Raw genomic sequence first — 16,251 nt, 5'->3', positions numbered from 1 at the left:
GCTGCCCCAAGTGCCGTCTCTCCTCTGGTTTCACCCTGATACCCAGCTGGGAACAGGGCTGAGATTTTGAGAATAGCTGTGGCTTCCTAGCACAGAAGTGGCTCCCTTCCAGCGATGTCCCACTGCCACCCCAGAGACGGGATGGCTCGGCCTTCTGGTTTTCCACCTCTGAAGTGTTGCAAACACTCAAATTGCTGTTCTCCTTTCTCTTCTCGCTCGACCTTCTCATCCATTGCCTCGCAGAGGGAGAAGCTGAAGCCGAGTGGCTCCAAGACGCAGGTTTGTCCGACCTCCTTGGGGACCATGCCTCGGAAAATGACAACATCGTGCTGCTCTCCACCCTGACCAAGACCCAGGCTGCTGCCGTGCAGCGGCGGCTGGACACCTACTCCCGGTCACGGAGGAGGAAGAACAAGCATCCTGTGCGTGATGTCCGAGACATTTTTGGAGTGGTCAGCTCGGAGGTATGTTAATTGAGTGGGGTCTCCTGAAAGACTTTGTTGCGTGGTGGGAGGTGACTTGGCTTTCTGGGTTTAGGGCTACTGTCATTTCCAAATAGATGACTTCATCTCTTGAGCAGAAATGAAGCTGAGACTGTAGGAATTCTGCATCCAGATTGCAGCACTGAGGCTGCTACAAAACGTGCAGATCCCGTGAGCTCCCTAGAGATTGCTGGAAGGCTTCTGTGCAGTGCCCACAGCGCTGCAGCCTTGCAGAGCATGTTTGGAGCCCTCTTGTGTTTTCTCCATTCCAGTGATGTGTTAAATCATTATTAACCAAAAAAAAGAAAGAACTTAATAAATTCAATTCTGATAAGCTGACCTTGTACAGCTTGTAATCCTGGAGAAAGACTAGGAAAGACTAGCTGTTGCCTGTTGGGTTTTTTTCTTTTTTGCTAGAGAATACATAACCATTACCTTTTCGCCTGCTTCCCTGCTGTGCTGCAGCTGTCTTGGTTGTGGCCACAAGGTGCAGCATTCTTATTTTTTCTAGGGACTGTTGAAAAGTATCCAAATCTGGTCTCCTTGTGACTTTTTCTACTCAGTCAAGTGTCTAGGCAGAAGATCTTAACTAAGATCTACCTCTTTGAGCAGCACGGGACCCTTGCTCTCTACAAGAACTGAATACTCCTTTTCCTCAGGCTGAACCTCTTTACAACTTCTTTTACTGTAATGAGATTAATTATACCCAAAGAATCCCTTGGATGCTTAAGGGAATGACGCTAGCAGCCTGCAGCATCACTGGAAGCTGCTGTGGTTACGTTCTTGGTAACTGCCCGGTGCCGAGGTGCTGATAACTTCCTCACTGGGAATTGCGCTGGGACAGTCACGGTTGATTCTCTTTTGCAGAGTGTTCCGAGTGTTCCTCCCTGAATGGGTGGCAAAAAGATGACATTTCTGGGAGTAATAATGCTGCAAGGTTGTCCTAAGTGCCTCAGTTGAAATTCAGCAAGTTTTTAAACTTGCAGATTACATAGAAGCCTGTTATATCTCTTAAAATAATTGTACTGTCTTTAGAATAGGAATGGGGATTTTTGAGCTCTTAATCTTAGGTGTCCATGCACTAGATCGCTAATACTTGCATTTGATAAGCAACTGCATCTGCTTTAAATCTGATGTTTTAAAATTACATTTTAGTGTAACAAAAGCATGTACAAAGATGCTAAATTTGTCTTTTTAAATAGCCTTAGTTTGATCAGATGTGAAAAATCCAGATCAGCATCCAGCAAGATCACTGGACTCTTTCCCCTCCACTCCCCACCCCAGTAACACTGCTGGAATTACTTGTATTTTCTTTCAAAAGAATACGTGTTCTTTTACTCATATTTTTCTTTCAGCAAATTGAGTTGAAAAAAATTCCGATACAGAATTACTTGTATTTTTCTTTCAGCAGATTGAGCTTAAAGCTAATTCAGTTCAGCTGTGACTGGAGTGGAAGTGGTTCAGGCTGTAAGAATGCAGGCAGTCATTTGTCAGTCATTTCGGTTTTTATTTCCATCGGTGTTTCAGGACTGTTTTGCAGTTTGCCTCCTGTCCACCTCTGTTGCGAGCTGCTCTCAGGCATCAAAGGTTTTGGCATTTCTGTCGGAACCTTTCCACATATTTCCCGTGTCACTGTTCTGTGCGGGCTGTTTGCACTGCAGCTGGATCTGAAGATGCTGGGGGATTATTCATTCCATGATCTGTGATTTAGCTGCAGATGCTGAAAGAGTTGGTTCTGCTCTCATGGCAAGCCCATCAGTCGTGCACCTACTCTAAAGATAAATACATCTTCTGTGCAGATTAACCCGTGTGTCCACCTGCACTGACTTTGCACAGGTCCCTTTAACTTTCAGCCCTCCATCCGCAGCTCTGTGCCATAAGCAGGTTCTCGGAAAGTCACTAATTTTTGGTAATGGAATAAGCTTTCCTATATTCTAACTAGCTCTAGTAAATGTAAGGTTTTTAATTAACAAAATTATCTGCCACATGCCTCCTTACGCTTCTAATGGTTAATTTCTCTCTCTAGATGAGAGAGGTAGGTTACTGTGAAGCCCACAAAGGGAAGCTTTTGACTGCCGCTTTCTTAGCGTGTTCTTTCTTGTGAAACTGTGATCACAGGCAGCGGGTGGATCCCACGCAGCTTGCCTGGTCCACTGTTTGTGATCTCCTCAATGCGTGAACTTAAAGGGGAAAAATGGCTAATGATTTGTGAAGGGAAGAATTGGCCTAATGATGTGCAAATCTATCACAAATACTGTCTATGAGAGTGTCGTCTGTTTTTCACCTGTATGCCAGATCGTCTAATTATGGTTCCTAATTTCAGAACAGCCTTGTAGCCCTGAGCTCGAGCAGCGTTTTCTTAGACTAGCAGGTGATGTCAGGTGTGTGTTGTCTGCCAAAACCAGGCTGCCTTACGATAACTTCTGTTTTGTGTAGGTAAACATGTTCTGGTTTATTTTTCAGGAGACAGCAGCAGAGAAAGAGGAGTCCAGCCCAGATCAGCTGTGGCACAACCTACGGACCTCAAGTGCACAGCGAAGTAAGGAAGGTTTGGATGTGGAGAAGGATCTGGAGGAGGGTGGAACTGGAAGGGAAGTCATGCTTATCTAGGCTCTGAAACATCAGCCCTGTATGTGTTTGGGGGATTTTGGTGGGGGTTTTGGGTGGTGGCGGTGTGTGGGTTTTTTTTAAATACATGGTTATCCATAGTTGTGGATGTAAATTTTTCCAGGGTCTAGTGTCAGGAATTGCTGCTCAAACTGATAACTAACTCTTTTGGAAAGCAACTAGAAGATGCAAATAAAATCAGTCCAGCGAAGATCATGTAGTGAAACCCTATAAACGCCATATGCAGTTGTGTAAAGAGAAGTTAGCCACAGGCACGTCCTTTAATTTAAGGCCATGCTCGTGTCTTACCAGTGGCCTGGTGACTGTAGCCATGTTAATGGCTTTAAGCTCATCTTACTCTATTGATCAGGCTCAGGACTGCCTGCAAGAACACTGTTTTCAAATGTTAATGTAGGATTTTTTAGAAGCAGTGATACCCAAATGTGTCTCAAACCGCTTTTTTAGCACACTTGTATTTTAAGCTTCACCCTTCTGGCTTTCTGAAATTCAAGGCAATTTCTCCGCTGTAGCAGAAACCCAGGAATACTTCTGTACGGTTCGGAACCCTGGAAAAGAGGAAGTGTTCAACATGGATGTTGCCTACTCGGAGCAAGCGGCTGTCCTGCTCAAGGGATCGTTCCTGTCTGAATCTAGGAAGTTAAAGGATGGAAATGCCCTAACTGTAAGCGCTGAAGGGATCTCTACTGTTAGAACTTATTAGTCTCCTCTTGTCGAGAAGGGTACGAGACAATTCAGTTGTACGATCAACTCTTGGAAATGTCCTCAACGGATAGTGTTGTGTTAGGTCTACATTAGGTAGGTGGTTTTGAACAGGCAGTGCTGTTACCTTTGCAGAACTGAGCAAGGATAACCATTGTGTTAGTGGAGGGTCAAAAGAAGTAAGGCTTGTGTGTGAAACTAGCTATTTTGGTACAGAGCTGAGTCGTTTCCACTGAAAAAAAGAGAATAACTGGACTTTCCTTCTTGTAATTCTAAGGATTTTCTTCTCTGTAAATGTACTGGATTGCTTCCAAAGTTCAAGTGGATTAGGGTGGGTATCAGGCTGTTTTTAATTTAGATAAATTGGGATCTCCAATGTGATTAAAGAGCAATACTGAAAAGGAAAAATATTTATTCAACTGTGGGTTGAGTGGAAGTAGTAGTTTTGCATATATTTTTGGTGTCGAAAACAGAAGAATTAATAGATGCCTGGTTACGGTAAGTAAGAAAAAAATGCAACAAAACTTGGTAACTAGCAGGATTAGTAGTTGATTGCACTGAATGTCTTGGGGGTGTATGTTTTCCCTTAGAAATTTAAGATCCCCAAGGGCAGACTAGGAGTGACCAGGATCGGAGATCTATCTGCTCAGGACATGAAGAAGATCCCCACGCTGGCCCTTATTGAGCTAACAGCTCTCTGTGATATTCTGGGCTTTGAGCTGAAGAGAAACAAAGCAGCAAAACTGAAAACAACAGGTTAGTTGTATGTCATCTTAATCTTTTTGCGTGCCCTTTTTTTAGTGTGTTTTTGTTGTTGGTTTTTTTTTTTTTACACTGATCTTCTCATAGGTTTGTGTTTCAAGTGTTAGAACAGAGAGGGTCTTTGCTAAGAAACCTTGTGATAAGTGTGTGTTCCTCGATCAGAATTTGTCCTGGAAGTCACTGGGTCCTGACATCAAGACCTAGCACCGCATTTATGTCTGACTATCAAATGCACTTGTTCAGTTGAACTACTCCTCTCTTTTTCTCCAGTATCTATTCTTACAAAATGTGCCACTTAGGGGTATACCGTCCACCAGAGACTTACGTCCGTATCAGAGGTGATGCAGATTTATAACCTGTTGCTTCTGTTGTAGAGAAAAGGCTCTTTGGAGTTCCGCTCAACACCCTGTTGGAAAATGACCAAAAACTGCTCCCTAACACCAAGGTCCCTCTGTTACTCCAGGCAGTAAGTTTTCTGGTTTCATTCACACCTCTGACCCTCACAGTCGGGAAACCTGTGAGAAGGGAGGGCTGACTTCTCATCCTCCATGCCTAAGAGCTTTCTTTTTCCCCCTCCTTTAATAGCTGCTGTCATGCTTGGAAAAGAGAGGACTTGAAACAGAGGGCATTTTGAGAGTTTCTGGGTCCCAGACCAGGATCAAGGTATGAGCTCTTTAGTAGTGTTTGAAGTGTCAGGGGTGGTTAGGGAGCATGTTGCTGAAGCATCTAAATAACCTGAATTGTCTCATCTCCCTTCCCAGTACAACTATAAATGCCATATTTCTACATTTTTGCAACTAGAAATATTGCTGGGAAATTTGTGTTTCCCCAGACATAAATTTCCCAGGGTCTGCTGGGGAGGGTCTCTGCACCCTTTTGACTTGATGAGTTGCCCCCCTAGTGCTCAGCTACGGAATTTCCCTTGTATTTACTTATTAAAGCATGTCATAAATTCCACCTTTTTAATAGAGTCTGGAACAGAAGCTGGAAAGGGATTTCTACACTGGCCTTTTCCGCTGGGATGAAGTCCACCAGAATGATGTATCTGGGTTGCTGAAAAGGTTCATAAGAGAGCTGCCGGCCCCGCTGCTGACAGCAGAGTACCTCCCTGCTTTTGCTGCTGTGCAAAGTGAGTCCCTGCTTTGGCTCTTTAGCATCAGTTTGCTGGTTTGTGCTTTTCTTGCAAAGCTCTGCTGGTCTAGGGCTTTCCCGTCAGGTGTGTTGGGAGCCCGTGGATTTGATGGGAATAGAGAGCCTGACACGAGCTGTAGCCACGCTCCGTGTGCTGGGTGCCGTGTGTACCCACAGATCAGCCTGAGAGTCACGGTCACTGGCGCTTGGTTGCATACGTCTTTCTTTAGGAAGACTGTCCTGGGGTCTTAAATCACGTTGTGTCATTTGAGGCTGCCATGAATTAAGACAAGCTGATAAATAATGATGTGCAGCCTGAGCTGTGGCAACTGGCCAGGCTGCACGAGCTTGGCTTGCCAGCCAGTAATGCAATATATTGCAAGCACCTGAGTTTGGGGTTTGTGCCCCAATAGATGGTTTGAATGGGTTAGGCTAACTGCTTAAGTATGTGACTTTTTTGTTCAAAAACTGGGGAATAATGGGGTCTTTTGATGCCCTTCAAGGGCATCAGACTTGCTGGCAGACCATGTATTCCGCAGCAGATCAGCCAGTCTTCTAAAACAGAGGTAGTTCACTTCATAAGGGCAGTATGAGCTTGATTTACTTCTGTAAAACAAGGCCTCCAATCTTAGATGACAAACGCTACAGTAATTGTCTTATTCCTTGGGGGATCCCCGTGCTCAAAAAGAACAGTGTCAGAAGCCTGAATCCTCTGTCCTGTTGTTGCTCTCCCTCTCCAGATATTCCAGACCTTAAGCAAAGATTGCAAGCTCTAAACCTCCTGATCCTGATTCTACCAGAGCCCAACAGAAACACTCTAAAGGTAACTATCTGTTGTGGATTTAACTGGAAAAGCATGATCTCGTTACAAGTTTTTATTTGGAGAAACCCTTGCCGGCTTTTGCAAATGATATACATCGTGCTTTTTGGTTTTATTTCACCAACTTGAGAATGGAAACCCATGACGGGGGGAGCAGGCAAACCTCAAGGCTGTGCAGTGCACGTAAGCTGTAAGCACAGCCTGCCTTTTGGGGACAAGCTGAAGAGCAGCAGGGATCCCTGTGGTTTTGGAGTATCCTGTCTGGAAACATGCTGCTTTTCTTTAGTGTGTTAAACCACTTCACTGTGGAGTGGAAGATCTCTAGGTCTTACTTTGTCTGTAGGCCTGTTAAGGAATAGGGAAAGAAATTCAGTCTTGATTCGTGGGTATTGCCATCATCTATGACAGATAGCTTTTTGTATATTTATTTTAAAATTGAAACTACTAAGCTTATGACTTCCTGCCCTTTTCTGATCAGAAGGCATTTTAAATCCTTTCACCTACTACTTCTTGAAAGAAGAACTGCTGATGGGATCAGCTTTGCAGGCAGTGCTGCATCTCTGCCTTCCTGTGCTTTATGAGAACTGTGGTGGCTGCTGCTGTCTCTTTATTATTTTTTTTATTCTTGTTTTTACTCTCCTGAGTAGTTCAGCTTCCAGGTAATAAAGGCAAGGCTGATTTAGCACCCTACAGGCTTTACTTAGAGTGCTGGAATACACAATCCAGTCAAAGATGATCTGTCACGCATCATTGCTTTGGTGGAGTCATGAGGCAGAACAGATGATCCAAAAGGATTTGTTTTTCCACATCTGGGAATAGCTTTGAGGGGATACGGGGGGAAGGGGGGTGTCATCTTTGATTCTGTAACTTTTATAACTGGACTTTGCGCATTGCCACCTGCCAAGAAGAGCTCATCTACTGCCCATACAGACTGTCTCTCCTGATCAGTGACTGCTGGAGGAACTCCTTCTCTGCTCGGTATTGTTATTTGTTGCTGTCCTAGTACTAGAAATTGGTCACTGAACTTCCTAACTGGAGAAATAAGGATTTGCTCATGGATATCAACAAAAAATGCTAATTAAATGATATCTGCAGCAACTGCTGCGGTAGTTTCTTGAGCTTATTGGTAATGGATGTCTTAAGTCTCTTCCCCTCTCTTTAGGCTATACTTGAGTTTCTCAGCAAAGTGGTTGCCAGGGAGAACAACAACAAAATGAACCTCTGGAACGTTTCCACAGTCATGGCCCCAAACCTCTTCATGCACAAGGGGCTGCCAAACAAGATCCCCGAAGGGAAGGAGAAGCAGCTGGCAGAGGGGGCAGCTGATGTTGTGCGGATGATGATCCATTACCAGGATTTGCTTTGGACAGTAAGCAGTGCAGGTGTTTTGTGGTGTGGTGTAGCAGTGTCTGGGTCTCATTAGAATCGGGCTAGGGGAAGGGATAGCCTTGGAAATTTCAGAGGAATTAAATGTCTGTGGGCAAAAACTCTGGCTGAATTCCAAGACTACTTGTTTTCAAGGTGTATAGATATTTTGTCTATTTAAGGAACTTCATAAAGTGACATTTAGTTTCTTAAATGGCATCCTCACGTCTGCTTGATTTCTTTTAATTCCCGTTTTCTCCTTTCTCCCCTGCCCAGGTCTCTTCTTTCCTGGTAGCTCAAGTGAGAAAGCTGAATGAGAGCAATAGCAAAAGGTACCAGTTCTGTGACAAGAGAATTAAAAATTTGTTGCGGAAGATTCATGCTGATAAAGACAAGGTGGAAAAGAACCAGGCAGAGGTGAGTTAGGGCTTGGGAAAAACTGAGCCCTTTCATAGTGGCGGCAAATGCTTTTATGAGAACTTGGAAAACTGTAAGGAGTGATGCTCTTTAAAGAGCAAAAGGGAGAAGAATGTGCAGAACAATGTGAAACAGGTTTCCAGACCCTTTTGGTAAAGTTGTGGCAAAAACTGATCCCAACAGCAAGAGCACCAAATACATTTCAGGCTGCAAAACACTTGGTTAAGATGCTGCATGGTTGCAGGTGAGCGTGGGGAGAGACCAGGAGCAGAAATGTTGGTCTTTACCTCATGTTAAAAGCAGAATTCATATGGCTCTTCTGTCCCATGTGTTTAGATGGATATATCCGCTGTGATAAAGGCAGACATATTTTTATGAACTTAAAGCAAAAATTTAGGCTATTACAGCAGTATAAAAGTACATTTTGCATGTGATTTTTTTTTTTGTTGTTGTTGTTGTTCCATAATGCCACTGATCTATGTATGGGGGAGAGTTTGAAGTCAAGGTTCTTGCCACTGAATAGAAGTCAGTTCCCTGACAAATGAAATGGCTCCACTTCTTGTGTCGGTGGAGACTGAGAATTTGAAACAGATATTACTACCAGATCGATTTGACTGTCAAAGTCTGGAAAGGATCCTTGGAGTCATTCTGCATTTTTTTTTCTTTTTTGTTACTGCTGTTAGTTGAATAAGTGTAGGTCTGTAGCAGCCAGGTTACATCATGCAGTGCTGGATTTTAAGTATTGCATAGCAGTGGTGGTGCAACTGGGATGCTCTAAGGTCACGAGCTAGATGGAGTCTGCAGGTAGAAATAATACACTGAAAACTTAAATCTGCACACCCAGAGGAGTTTGTGTTCCCATGCACCAGTACATCCCCTGCCTTTCTGTACGAGCTGGGATACTGAGATGTCTGCCTGAAATCTGGCTTCTTAAGGCGACATGTCACTGTTGAAGGTGCTGTGTCTTCAGAGAGGACAACTACTGTTCGGGCAGGCAGGCAGGCAGATGACCCGACGCTTAGGAAGTACTCCTAGCACTGTTCTCGGTGTTCTGTGCTGGTTTTGTAGAGGATTTGGGATTGCAAAATTCACTTGCTGCAGATCAGACCCCAGTAGAACAGCTCAACATTCTCCACAAAAATTCTGAGGAGTTGCTTTGTGAAGCAGTTGATGAAAACAGTCGTGAAAAAATAGCATTTTGACTGCTCTGTGATGGCTCAGTGCTTCCTTTTTTTGAAACTACCTTTCTGAAATTCAGCACTCTGCAATTCAACTGTCTAAACTCCTTTTTCAGTAACATAAATGAATTCCAGAGAAGTCTTATCAGACGTGTGCAAAACAGTTTGTCAAAATTTATTCTGACAAATCCTATTTTCATCAAAGCTTGTGTTGCTGCCGGTGCTGTATTTGAACAGCAGAGAGCACCAGCGCACACTGATGGAGAGCGGTGCTTTTCTCCCCAGCCGCAACACCCAAGTATTGATTTTATAACGCTCCTCTTGATGCTTCTATTACCTTCCAGCCTTCCTAAGAAACAAACCTAAATTCTCTGAGCAGCTGGCTGGATGGGTTTAATTCTTCACACTCACATCTATTTTGAAACGTGATGTTTTAGCTTGATAATAAAGTTGTTCTTTAAGTACTTTCTTCTTTTTTGTCTGCCTCGTTCAGCCTTCCAAGGTTGTGAAAGCCCACGCCTCGCTCCTCCTGAAGGACTCGCTGGAGGTGCGTTTGAACAATGCAACCAGAGCTGCTGATGTCTTGAGGCAGTTTCAAAAGAACCTGTGCCAGAATGGCTGGAATATTGTTAACACTGTCAACCTCCTCAAGTGGTAAATGGCTTTTTCTTTGCTTTTTTCTTTTTAAATGTAAAAACAGTACCACTAGGTTGTCTAGTTGCTCTTTTCTGTCTTCTGGCACAGTAAGCATTAGGAGACTGTTCTCTGCTCTTCTATTCTAAGCTTTGGAAATAGTGTGTTGGACAGGACAGGCAAATGTTAGTTCAACGAAGTGATTCTGTCACTGTGCTTGGGCTGCCAGGAGGTCAGTCATCCCCTCTGGGCTGCTGGATGACAAGGGAACTTTAGCAGCCTTGCTGCAGGGGAGAGAAAGTGGCATAACATTGACCCTGCAAAAGAAACCCTTTCTAGCTCTTCTGGAGAAAAACACCGCCCGTGCAAATTATTTGCCTGGGGTAGTATGTCCAACATGCGTACGGTAATATAGGCACTTCCTAAAATAAGCTCTGCAATTCCCTCCTATGCTCCAGTGGTGAATTGCTGAAATAACCCAAAACATGAACAGAAGAATTCCTGCCCCCTGTCACCATGCCTGTAGGCTGAATTTAGTTGATAAAGTGTTAGTGCATCTCCTGACTGTGTCCGTGGACAGGAGATGTCTAGATGAGGAGGGTGGATGGGAAGCTGGCTGAATATGGGTCAGCTGGTGGTGTCTCACTAACAAGTTACTACAGATGCCAAAGTCTTCCTGTAGGTGAGCTGCTCTTCAGCAGGCCATCAGTGCTAGAGGAATAGCACCAACTAGCTTTGGTATTTATGCCTGTTGTCTTCCTGTTGAAAAGTTAGCGTTTGCATATAGTGTGCTTCTTGCTACCAGTGAGGAGTACCGGCCTTGTTTGTTTTTTTTTTTTTTTGTCCTTTCCAATTTTGGGTGTCCTTTCCAACAGCTGCAGTGTTCGGGAAGCTCTCTGTGCCATGGCCTGTATCTTCTTGAACCATTGCTGGTTTCTGAACCATAGACAATTCTTTTGGAAGAAACATTACTGAACTATCTGACCTGACTTTCACAGAGCTTTAACTTCAATATGTTTTTCTTTCTGCAGTAACAACTCCATGGAGTGCACAAACTTGCTCCTGTATGAAGTGGGAGGCAATATTGGTAAGCCTGGATGGTAACTGAAAATAAGGACCCTGGTACCAGTTTTTGTGCTAAACTTGTCTTAGGAGGGAGTTATAAAAAGAACGAGATTTGGAGGGCAGGCTCCAAAAGTTAGAAGACAAACAAACAAGTGTGGGTTGACCTCACCCACAGCGAGCAGCACCTGTCAAAGCTCTTGGGTTGATAGTTCACGTGTCTTCCACCCATTGCTGAAAAGCCTTTATGGTGCAAGTATGTGGGAAGGTTGAAGCCTGGACTTCCAAAAATACATAACATTAATGGATCTTATTCAGAAGCCGCCTGTCAAGAAAAGCAGAAACTCAGAAATCCAAAACTCTTGAGGACAGAGACATGCAAAACTGGGTCCAGCTTAAAAACAAACCAACCTCCCATTCTGTTAAATGTACCATGTCAAACTCCCTCTCCCCTCAATGATAAAAGTTCATGTTTGGAATGAAGTGTAGAACTTAAAACCATAAGTTACGTTAATCTAAATAAAGGGAAACTTCCTCCTATACCACGAGGCTTTTAATAGTGTGCTGCTTATCTGGGCTTGAATTAAGCATGGTAGGCTGGCACGTGGCTTCTGTCTGCCTTCACCAACTTTCTGACAAAAGAACCCGTGCTAACTTGGGTGGAAGTTTCTCCAACTATGTACTTAAACAAGTTGATGATCGCCCATCACCAAGTTCCACTCGTCAGTAGGGTAACATCATCAAATGGAGAGGAGACTTAAATAATATGATTGCAGCAGCAGTTCAGGGTGTCTGGAAACAGAAAGGAATTCTTCTGCCCTGTTACAGCTGCTGCTGGTGACTGCTGCTTACTGGAGTGCTTTGGTGAGCGCTTTGGCTGCCTGTTTGTATTTCTCTTAGTAGCATCCGTAGAAGAAAAGCTCTGTCGTTGGAAACAGTTTGGTCTCTGCATTTGATAGCCAACGTTATTTCGTGGTGGTTCTCAACTGCTGAAGTTAATGGGTGTTAAAGTTAATACCTATACACAAAGGCTGAAGCTTAGCCTTAGTATAATCTTAAGAAACATACATTCATTTTAACATAAGTGACCAGAACTTTTCCAGATTTGTGGAAATGCTTCCGATCGGCTGTGGTATTGAAATTAATGTGAACAAATCCCAGGTTTTAGGGGAGAAAAAAACAAACAAACAAACCCAAAAAGCAGCAGCAGCAAAAAAAACCAAAAACAAGCCCCCACAAAACCTATCAACTGTAGGACTAAGGATCTAAGAAATGCTTTTCTTTCTGAATCTCTTGTTTTGATAGGTGAACGTTGCCTGGACCCAGACACTTACCTCTTAGATTTGTACCACATCAATCCCCATGCTGAGTGGATAATTAAGCAAAACCCATCTTATCCTCGGATGTTCTAAGGAAAGCATGAGCAAAACAAAGCATTTGGTTGAAGTTTTTGGAAGTCACGGAAAAGCTATAGACATGTTCCTGGTAAAGTCACAGACTGGGTGATGCTTGTTGGCTTTGAAGGAAAACCAGCTTAATGTACTAGTTCCATGACAGCTGGCTGTGAGAGTACACTAGCTGACATGCTAACAGGGGAGTTGATAACAAGCAGCAATTACCATTATGTAGCAGAATTTGCAGGGAGTATAATTATTCTTAAACAAAATAGCCCCCCCAAACACACCCTGCAAACCAAGCTGCAGCGATTGTGTGGCAAAGATGGAGTGTAAGAGAAGAAACACCTTCTTGAAGAGGATGGTAGACATCTGTTTCTTCTGGATTTTCTCTTTTGATCACGTCCACATTTTGGAGGAGAGACGGTCAGATGCTGCAGCGGTACTAATGACGTCCCTTTGGTAAGATCCACCATCAACTGTTGCACGCAACCAGAAGAAGTTGTGATCCTGGGTTTCACTAGCAACATGCTGTTACATTCTTTGAAGAATGAAAAAGGATGCTTCCAAAAAGGCCAGATGGGCTGTGAAGCCAACATCCTGTGTTTAATGACTACATTTATATATATATATATATATATATATATGTAACACAAGAAAATAACTTTCCTTGGAAAAAAAAGTATGGGATGGACAGCAGCCTTTCAAATGTGCCATGTGAAAGGATGCTGGTCCCATACAGCTCTGCTGGTAATGCAAAACCAAATGTATAGCTTGCCACCGATGAAGGTAAAACATGCATTTATTATGCTGGACAACCTATATGTCAATGGATAACCAAGGAAATATTCTGAAGGTAACTTGAGGTTAGTAATCTGACCTGGCCACATGAACTAAACTTCTTTTTGGAAGACTCTATGTGAACATGTCTGTTTAAAAAAAAAAAAAAAAAAAAAAGAGAGAGAGAAGGGGCAGACAAAAAGCCCCCTAAGATATGCAGTGGCTGAAACGAGAGGTCTGTGCCTGTGTCTAGCCGCACAGTGGGTACTGAATTGAGCTTTGCCGCTCTGATTGCAAGTTTTCATCCCATGCAGCACCGCGTGGTGGCTGTGGTCTGGAGAGACGAGGATGGAGCAGAACGTGTGCACCTTGCACCACTGCGTAACCGTCTCACTCGGCTCAGACTGGGCTCGTGGAAGAGCATGCAGGAGTATTGTTTTCCTTTGTGGTGTTGCTGAAATACCTCATGTGAGGGAGCCTACTATGCAGTTACAGGGGATGGAACATGAACCATTTCTGAAAATCCTGATGTCTTTTTTTATATACCATTTTTAAACACTGTTTGATATTTATTCACATGGCAGAAGCAGGGCTGCCCTGCAAGAGTAAACTCAAAGTATTTCATTTGCCAAATCCTAGCTGCACTAGTGACAATCTCCAGTATTACTACTTTTGTTAAATGACTTTTTGTTTCCATTGCAATCTGAAGTTTCCCTCCTCTGCTTTTTGTGCCCAGGCTGTTGCGTAGCTATCCCTATTCATTATCTCAAAGAGCTAGTTTCTACTGTAGGGCACTTCATTCCGTGGTTTGTCTGTTGTTGTGGTTATATCCTCGTGGTAACTGAGATCCTCAAGGAACAGATGAGCCGTAGTCCATATTCTTTTGAACCTGTTGCGGATACTGTGTGAGTGGTGCCGATGCCTTGAAATGATGCATACATTAGAGAGTCTGCTTTTTTTGGTTGAAGTGATGCAGATGCACTGACTGGTGGGAGCATCTTCAAGGCTGTCTTTTTAAGAACCCATCATAGAAACTTGCAAAAAAAACCCCACCTCCCAACTCTGACCCAGAACCCCAGTGTCAAGACTTCTTGATGTGCCTCTGTTTTACAGGGCTTAAATTGTGCTGAAAAATGGCCTGATTCTTGTCCTTGAAGATGGTGATTTGTGTCTCTTGAAAGACCAAGCTGCTTTAAAATTGGGCATTAGAAATCAATGGTACCTATCCACTCATCGCTTCTGGAAATCTTTGTTGCAGTGATGGAGCTTAGCAAAGAGCAAATGCCAGAGATGTGATACTCTAAGAAATACCTGACATATGAAGGTATCGGTGTAAGCTCAAAGATCCTTTGTAAGCTAAATTGCATCCCTGCAAATCACATAATGCTGCATTTTTTCCCACCTCTCATATGCTGGGTGTTTTGTTAAATGTAGTGACTTCCATACATATGAGGGGGAAACACTACATCACTGCTTCTGTAAACAACAGATGAGTGGGTTCTTTTGAACACCAAACAATGTGAATCAGTGCTGTGGAAAACAAGGCTGGTGGGAGACACTCATGAGACAAGTATCAGTTCTCAAATATGAAAGGAAATGCAAAAAAAGAAAAAAATCACCTCTTTCCAGATGATGGATGTGGTTTTTTAATTTTTCTTTCCTATCTTTGTACCAAAAAGTAAGTGTGCATTTTTCAGTCACTGATGTGCAACCTATTTCTGAATGCTGGCTTTTAATAACTTTTTTTACAAGTTTTTAATTCTGTATTTAAAATTCATTTATGCAGTGAAACAATAAAAATATAGTACAATCTTTTGGCTCCAGTTTCATTAGCAGCTGAGAATAAGTTAGCACAGTGAATGGCAGCAGGATTTGCCTTTTGCCTGAAGAGGGATGTACCCTGGGGTCTGAGTGAGCTTGACAAGAGTTTTGCATTGAACCTTAGAAGTTCCTCTTCAGACAGTCCTTGGGGGGGCTGTGAAAGAAGGATGCAGGAGGAGGCAGAGGAGGTCAGTGTTGGCTGCAGGCAGCCCAGAGCAAGGTTGGCGGGGGTTTGGAGGTCTGTGAGCACTGAGGATTAGTGACCTTGGAAGGAAAAAGAGCTGCTGTTAAAGATTTAAGCTTGAGAAAGGGTGTCTGTGCTGGGAGAACTAGCCAAGCTGGCCAAGAATAGCAGGAATCCAGTCTGAAGCTCTGGTTAAACTATGGCTGATATTTTGATGCTCAATAGTCAGTGATGAAATGTGGCATAAATCCACTGCGATTTGTTTAAAAGCAGTGAGAGCAGCAGCCTGTCTAGTATTGCTGATAGAAAAGCAGGACTTGCTACCCTATCCAGAAACAAAAGGAAAGGGAGGAGGATCCAGGCGGCTTTAGAAAGCTTTCAGAGCAATTATCTGAGGAAAACACCAGTTTATCAAACTCATTTCACCCATTCATCTTCAGTAGTATCAAAGTGCTAATCTCTCTCCATCCCCAAGGGCTTTTTTTGATTGATCATTACACAGCTATCTCCCTGGCTCAGAACAAAAGCCCAGTATTTATTCCATATGCAACTTGAAGTCGGGTGTGCTGAGATAATGGGACGTAGCATAAAAGAATGTTGCAAATGCTCGTTAAACATATTTGTGGATGAAGTGGGACTGAAATAGCACACACACACACACAAAAAAGTAATTTGCTTTAGGAAAAAATATTTGCAGAAATACAGGGTCTTCACAGGAACAAATGAAGCTTCAACTCTTGGAGGGAAATGCCACAGGAAAACAACTAAATGCACTTCCTGGAGCAAAGTAAGTAAATGGCAACAAGTACTGTTGTAAAAAAAAATATGGCTGCAACTGATTAAACCTATTTTTTTCCCTTGGCACACTCCCCAGTGCTGAAAACAAGACAAATGA

At 43.3% G+C, this 16,251-nt stretch overlaps 1 protein-coding gene across 6 annotated transcripts in view; it reads left to right on the top strand.

Annotated features, from left to right (window-relative positions):
* Positions 1-15,163, top strand: part of ARHGAP40 (Rho GTPase activating protein 40) — a 42,538-nt gene extending 27,375 nt beyond the window's left edge. For 5 of the 6 annotated variants that reach the window (XM_027812024.2, XM_027812022.2, XM_027812023.2 and 2 more), the window contains 13 exons: positions 244-464; positions 2,946-3,021; positions 3,620-3,771; positions 4,400-4,565; positions 4,946-5,037; positions 5,157-5,234; positions 5,541-5,700; positions 6,443-6,525; positions 7,685-7,891; positions 8,164-8,304; positions 9,976-10,136; positions 11,147-11,202; positions 12,483-15,163. In XM_027812024.2, coding sequence (XP_027667825.1) covers positions 244-464; positions 2,946-3,021; positions 3,620-3,771; positions 4,400-4,565; positions 4,946-5,037; positions 5,157-5,234; positions 5,541-5,700; positions 6,443-6,525; positions 7,685-7,891; positions 8,164-8,304; positions 9,976-10,136; positions 11,147-11,202; positions 12,483-12,589 — 1,700 coding nt within the window. In that variant the 3' untranslated portion in view covers positions 12,590-15,163. The remainder of the gene's footprint in view (positions 1-243; positions 465-2,945; positions 3,022-3,619; positions 3,772-4,399; positions 4,566-4,945; positions 5,038-5,156; positions 5,235-5,540; positions 5,701-6,442; positions 6,526-7,684; positions 7,892-8,163; positions 8,305-9,975; positions 10,137-11,146; positions 11,203-12,482) is intronic. The other variant, XM_055722717.1, reaches the window with a different exon arrangement.
* The last annotated feature ends 1,088 nt before the right edge of the window (positions 15,164-16,251 follow it).

This window comes from Falco cherrug, chromosome 10 (assembly GCF_023634085.1).
Source record: "Falco cherrug isolate bFalChe1 chromosome 10, bFalChe1.pri, whole genome shotgun sequence".
Classification (NCBI taxonomy): domain Eukaryota; kingdom Metazoa; phylum Chordata; class Aves; order Falconiformes; family Falconidae; genus Falco; species Falco cherrug.
Note: the sequence above shows the minus strand (reverse complement) of the source record. Positions and strands in the feature narration are given on the sequence as shown.